Source organism: Mustela putorius, unplaced genomic scaffold, assembly GCF_011764305.1.
Source record: "Mustela putorius furo isolate JIRA1106 unplaced genomic scaffold, ASM1176430v1.1 tig00003853_pilon_pilon_pilon, whole genome shotgun sequence".
NCBI lineage: Eukaryota > Metazoa > Chordata > Mammalia > Carnivora > Mustelidae > Mustela > Mustela putorius.
The window spans coordinates 27,553,245-27,559,840 of NW_025422005.1; the positions used below are offsets into that span (position 1 = coordinate 27,553,245).

Consider the following 6,596-nt stretch of genomic DNA (forward strand, 5'->3'; position numbering starts at 1 on the left):
CTGGGGCTGTCAGAGGGGCCTAGAAACTCAAGAGTTGTCTTGTCCCTGCTAGAACCCTCTGTTCTCTCCTGAAGGCAAAGGTCAAGTTTCAGGGACTTCTGCGACCTGTAGGCGATGAAATAAACAGTATTCAAAAGAGTCATGGCGCGCGCGCGCGCGCGCGTGTGTGTGTGTGTGTTGATGCAGATTCCTGGGTTCTGGATTCTGGTTCACATCTGGGGAAGGGGGAGCCAGCAAAGCGGCTTTTCCAGAAACATCCCAGTTGGTTCTGATGAGGTTGCTCAAGGACCACACTTTGACAAAGATTGGGAGGGGAGGCGACCGGATGCCCCGGGCTGCTACTGCCCAAGTGAACACATTCGTCTCAAGTCCCCCTGGAGAAATGAAAGCATTTGAAGGTCAAACGCCCCTGCCTTATTCAAGACTCGGGTGTAGCGGTCCTCAGGCTGGATTTCAGCCCGAGTTCTTGGTTCTTGACCCCCTCCTCCACCGGACAGGAAGCCCCACTCTGGAAGGGACCAAATCTTATTCGACAGTGTGTGCTCAGAAGGCCCACCTTGTATCGGCTCTCTGGATGTTTGATGAGGACACAGCTGCTTTGGCTAAGATCATCGCTTGCCCGTGGCAGGGCTAGTATGCTGCATGGCAGCCATGGCAAAGACTTGGCTTCTGCCCCCGAGAGCCCCTTCTTCCTGAGGACCCCAAAACTTCTCAGAATCAGAGCCTGATTTCTTCCTGTTCGATAAGCTCCCACACTCGAGGGGAGGGCCCAGGATTACCTCAACCTCTCTACCTCAGGAAAGAGCAAGGAGACGAACAGCCTCTTCAACAGGGAATCTGACCAGAAAAGCTGCTTTTCATCAGGCCAAACTGAAGCACTCACCTATAATTCTCAAACTTTGCTGCTTAGTAGTATTGCCTGAGAATTTTTTTTTTTTTAAGATTTTTATTTGAGACAGAAAGAGAAAGAGAGAGGAACAGGAGGGAGCAGCAGAGGGAGAGGGAAAAGCAGATTCCCCTCTGAACAGGGAGCCTGATGAGAGACTTGATCCTAGGATCCTGGAATCATGACCTGAGCTGAAGCAGAGGCTTAAAGACTGGACCACTCAGGTGCCTCTCACCTGAGAAACTTAAAAAGAATCCCAGTGTCCAGACTATACCCCCACACCAATTAAATCTGAATAGCTAATGTGGTTCGACGGATTCCAGTGTGCTCCCAAGTTTAAGTCCACTATCTACCACGTTGGACCCACACGGAGCCCAGCACACATCAAGGAAAGCACGAGGCATGGACTTGTTTATATCCAAGTTTTATGAGAAAGCAAACACAACTGTGAGAAACCTGAACACTCAGGGGTGGCTGAGTCTGAGTACGCTCCAAAACCTGCACCGGGAGAGGGCCAAGGACGACTTGACAGAGGCCCGCAATCCGTACGTCAGATCCCAGTGTAAATGATCAAGGCCACAGAGAGATAAGCAGAATCCCAGCGTGAGTCTGAAAGGCAGCTGTGACGGGGGTGTCTGTCTGAGCGACCCCGGTCTCTGGGCCGGCCCTGCTCTCTTCCTGGGCTCTAGGCAGGGAGGGGAGCAGGCGGGGTTGGCTCAGTAGAACTCTGGAGGAACCTGAATGAGGACAGGGGCTAGCCGAAGAGAAGGCTCATTTGTACTTTTTGGAGGGGAACTCCCGGCGGCCTTGGCCCTTGCTGCCGAAGTTGCGCACACGGTGGATGACCTGCAGCTGTTGCTCGATGGTGGCCGTGATGTTCACGTCATCAGGGATGTGGACGTAGCGGACGTTGCGGCCGGTCACGAAGAGGTCATCCAGCTCGACCTGATGTCCCCAGCGGTCTGTGTAGGTGACGTTGGCTAGGCGGATGTTCATGAAAGCATCGACATTGTCTATGCGGCCGCGGGCCACGCTCTCATCCCGCAGGTCCACGGTGGTCACCTGGCCCTGGAGGCCCTGCAGCAGGATGATGAGGCTGTTCTCGGAGATGGTCCGCTCCTTCACCGAGTGGCTCACCGCCATGCTTCCATGCCCAGAGCTGCTGGCTGTGGGAGCAGGAGCACACAGACGGGAGCTGTGGCAGGCTTGGGGGCTACAACTGCGAGCTCCCCTCCACCAGGCTCTGGCACAGATCTCTCCAAGTCAGCCTGGCCAGGCTCCCCAATCTCTGTGTCTGTGGAACACCCTTTGGGCCAGGTGATTGCACACGTCTCACACTTGCACATGTCTCACAGAACCCTTCCACTACCAGGCAAGCCAACAATTACTTCTACTCATCTTGTAAATAAAGAAATATGAGCAAGAGATGGGACGTGACTTGCCCAAGGTTACACAGCTGATGCCTGGAGGTGCTGGGATTCAAATCTATCACTGCCTGACTCCTGATCCCACATTGCTGCATGTTCAATCACCTGGTGGGTTTTTCCTGGCTGCCACCGCCCAAAAGGTCTGATTCATTCAGTCAGGGGTGGGGCCTAAGGTGTGGTTTACAACCTTGCTACTCAAAGTGTGATCTGTGGACCAGCACTAGCAGCATCACCTAGGAGCTTGCTATGCATGCAGAATCCTGGGGGGCCTAGGCAGCTCAGCTGCTTAAGCGGCTGCCGTTGGCTCAGGTCAGGACCCAGGGTCTTGGGATCAAGTTCCACATCGGGCTCCTTGCTCAGAGCAGAGTCTGCTTCCTCCTCTCCCTCTGCCCCTCCTCTTGCTTGTGCTCTCTCGCTCTCTTTCTCTTAAATAAAAAATAAATAAAATCTTTTAAAAAAAAAAAGGAATGCAAAATCCCTGATCTCTCCCCAGACTGAAAGAATCTGAACTTTACCATGATCCCTACATCAATCACTCGTAGTTCTCACATGTTGGTGTGGTGTCTCGGAATCACCTGAGGACTCGTTAAACTGCAGAATGTTGGGCTCCCCTCTAGATTTCAAACTTAGTAGGTCCAAGGTGGTGCCGAATAATGGTAATTTCTAACATGTTCTCAGTTAACACTGATGTTGCTGGAACGGGGCCCATGCTCCCAGAATGACTGGTCTACACCATGCAGCCACCATGGAAGAAGAAATTTTGGTAAAGTGGAAAACAACAACAACAACAAAAAACCCCCCCGACATGGCAGCATATAAAGCACACAGGTTTTGAAGGCAGAGAAAAGTAGGTTGGAATCCTCACTCCACCCACAAACCCTGTAAACCTAGGACAGTTAGTTACTTAATGTCTCTGAACCTGTTTCCACATCTATTAAACCAGAGGCTAAACGAGGCTAACCGAATCTCCCCACACGGAATGTCCTTTGCTTTCATCACGTCCTGATGCTGTATGAATGTAACTCTGTCTTATCTAGTCCCTCCTTTCAGACTCTCAGTGTAAGGTGGTGGAACTTTCCTCCCCGAGACCTCACTCAACCCCGACCCCAGGCTGTGCAGAGCTGGCGTTAAGTGTGGCAACCCAGGCCACACCACCGACGGGGGCGTCCAGCCGGAGGAGTGTAAAGACCCCACCCAGGCTTCACCAGAATGCCACTCCGGCGACAGTAAGGACTGCCCGGGGTGGGGGTGGGGTTGGGGGTTGCCCGGCGGGGATGGGGGGACGCCAAAGGGGCAGTCCGGGGCTCTAGGACGGGCTCTGCCACTTCCCAGGTGAGCGACCCCGGGCAAGCCGCTTAGCTTCTTCAAGCTTGTCAGCCCAGCGGGAAAATGGGGATGGTGACGACCCTTTACTCACGGAGCAGTGGGGGTGGGCGTGGGGAGATGGGCTCTACTCGGCAAATCGGGAAGGAAGCGCTTCCCCGGCTCGCCGCCGCTCTCCGGAGTTCCGGGCGCCCCCGAGCTCCGCCCCAGGCTCCGGGACCCACAGCACCGGACTTCTTCCGCTTCCCGGCCCGCCTCGTCGCCCAAACTAGCGGGCGCCTCGCGTGGCCGATTCCCTCCCGCGGCGGTACCGAGAAGCCATGGCAACAGCCGGGCCGCTCTGTCCTACCGGTGCATAGAGAGCGCGGCCGACGTATGCTTGCGCCACGGCGGACGCGCCCGGAACTACAACCCCCAGAATGCCTCGCGAGCGCCACGCTCGCGCTCGGGCGTTTCCGGGCCTGCGTCTTGGGGTGTCTTCGTCACTGGAGCCATTCATTCTTTAAACAAATACTCATTGAGCCTCCTCCGTGCGTCAGGCCGCCTCCCAGGCTCTGGAACACACAGCGGTGACCAAGGAGATGATCAGCTCCCTGACCTGGCGATCCATAAATCTGCTTGGGGCGGGCTTCCGTACGAAAGCTAACAAGAAAATGATAAAAGTCCTTCAGAGAATTAAAATAGGGTGATGTGATAGTGGCCGGGTGGCTTTTTATTGGATGATCAGGGATGTCCTGAGACGGTGACTTCTGAGCTGAGATCAATGACATAAAGCCAATTTGTGAAAACTAGGAGAGGAGCACCGCGATTAGAAGGAACTGTTTGTGCAAAGGACCTGGTGGAAATGTGCTCGCCAGTTTGGGAAAACGGAGAAGCCAGTAAGACAGGACAGTGGTATGCCAAGAGGTGGGAGAGGAAGCAAGAGCCAGAGTACTTATGGCTTTGTAAGCCAAGGTAAGGGATTTGGATTTCTGGTTAGGAGTGCAGGCTCTGGAGGCAGTGCCTAGCTTCAAATCTGCTGCCTGCTAACTGACTGTCCACAAGTGAATCATCCTCTTTGTGCCCAGGTTTCCTCAGGTATTACTAGAAATGCAATGATAGGCTATGGGGAGGGGGGGGCAGGGGGTGATGTGATCTGATTTACATTTTTCAAAGGTTCCTCTATAGCCATGGTAAAAGCTTCAATTTCCCTGTCAGAAAACAAACAAACAAACAAACAAACAAGGTAGTGTCTATCTCAGAGAATGGCCCTTCATTCATAGGTGAAAGCACCTGGCTCCATAGGAGTTAGGCTTGTTTCATTCCTTCACTCTCTTTGATTTCCAGCTCCCCCAGGAGGCTTCCCCTTTCGCCAAAGATCACAGTTCGTCTCTTCTCATTCTAAAAGTAGAATCTGCCTTTGTCCTCCATGCCAGCTACTCTTGTTTTCCTACCTTTCACACTTGAAGTTCTTGAGGAGGCCTCTATACCTGTGGTTCTCCGAGGGTAGTCCTTTTCCCAACTTCTCGACCATTCTCCTCCTTAGTGTTTTTTTTTTTTTTTCCTCCCTCGTCCCCGCCGCGGGGCACTGTATCATTTGGTTTGTTTCTTCTCCATCTCTCTCCTTTTTTAAACCTCACTCTCCTGCTGCCTAATATATGTGCTTTCTCTGGGGCTGTATTCCCAGCCTCCCTCTCTAATTGGTCACGTCTATACATGCTGCCTACTACTATGTCCTGAGTCTCTTGCCTAGCACACCAGCCCAGACTGCTCTGCAGAACTCCGTTTTCCAACTGTCTGATGGTTATTCCCACATGTCTTAGTAGTACTTGAAAGTCAGCATGTCTACAAGACGGATTTATGTCCTTCCCAAATTGGTTGTTGCCCTGAATTTTTCTACTTCTGTGGTTGCTACCACCATTTTTCAGCTACTCAAATTAGGCACCTAGAATAAGCAGGATAAGTTTGATCATTTCTTGATTCCCTGCCCCTATCAGTCACTGAGCCCTGCAAATTCTTGGAATAAGGGTCTCCCACCCTTTACTTGCCTTTTCATTTTGATTTTTGCCAACCCAGTTGAGGCCTTCTTTCTCTCATTTGATTCATAATAAAAACCATCTTACTGGTCCACTCATGAATGGATTCAAAATACAGTTATGATCTCATAATTTACCTGCTAAGAAAACTTTTGATTCACAAGCAGAAAAGATTCCAGGGCTGACACTGATCTGATTCCAACTCATGTTCCAGCTGGATCTCTTTCAGGTTCTCTACTCAAGCCCTCCAAGCAGTGTTTCTTAAAGTGTGGTATGGGAACAAGTTGCTTTCATGGAAGGCTTTGTTTCACAGAATCAGAAGCGGAGCTCGGAAATCTTCACATCCAATAATGCGCACTAAAATTTGAGATCCGATGTCCTCCTCTCTGGGTAGACGTAGCCACTCAGCAACTCAGACAAGCCCTCCACTCCTGCCTCTGCCTTTGTTATCCTGCTGCATCTGCCTTAGATCCTCTCTTGTTTATCCTTGGCTGTTAAGTCCAATCTCTCCTTCGAAGCCTGGCTTAGTTGCTGTACCTTTCTGAAGCGATTACCCACCTTATAGTAATTACCCACTTTGGGAGCGATGTCTCTCCCCTAACCCCTGTCACATGTTGCTTGTTCTATGTATGTTTCTCATATGCAGATTCACCATACTTATTTATGTGAATCTTATTTCCTCCCCAGCTAGTCTCTTGGGTGCTGAGACAGAGAAGGCCTTAGGAGGCCCAAATGCTTCACACTACAAACCAGTTATAGGAGGAACACTGGTTATGAATGTGGTGAGGTGACAGGGATCTGAATAAAGATGGTGTCATGGGAATGGAAAGAAGGGCTGAATGTTCGAGACTGAAACAAGTTAATCCGAGTCTTTGAAGGCTGATTAGATCTGGAGTGTAGGTGGGAAGAGGAGGAACCAATGACTAACAGAGTCTTTTTTTTTTT

The 6,596-nt window shown here is 51.4% G+C and overlaps 1 protein-coding gene across 2 annotated transcripts; it reads right to left on the minus strand.

Moving 5' to 3' along the window:
- Positions 1-1,294: 1,294 nt before the first annotated feature.
- On the minus strand, positions 1,295-4,004 carry LSM10 (LSM10, U7 small nuclear RNA associated). Of its 2 annotated transcripts, none has more exons than XM_013045897.2 (2): positions 3,986-4,004; positions 1,295-2,052 (listed from the first exon to the last, which is right to left on the minus strand). In XM_013045897.2, exon 2 carries the CDS (start codon positions 2,027-2,029, stop codon positions 1,658-1,660), a length of 372 nt encoding a protein of 123 aa, XP_012901351.1. In that variant the 5' UTR covers positions 2,030-2,052; positions 3,986-4,004; the 3' UTR covers positions 1,295-1,657. The 2 variants fall into 2 exon arrangements, with proteins under 2 accessions (XP_012901351.1, XP_004740828.1); XM_004740771.3 differs by having other exon boundaries at positions 3,731-3,998.
- Positions 4,005-6,596: the final 2,592 nt, after the last annotated feature.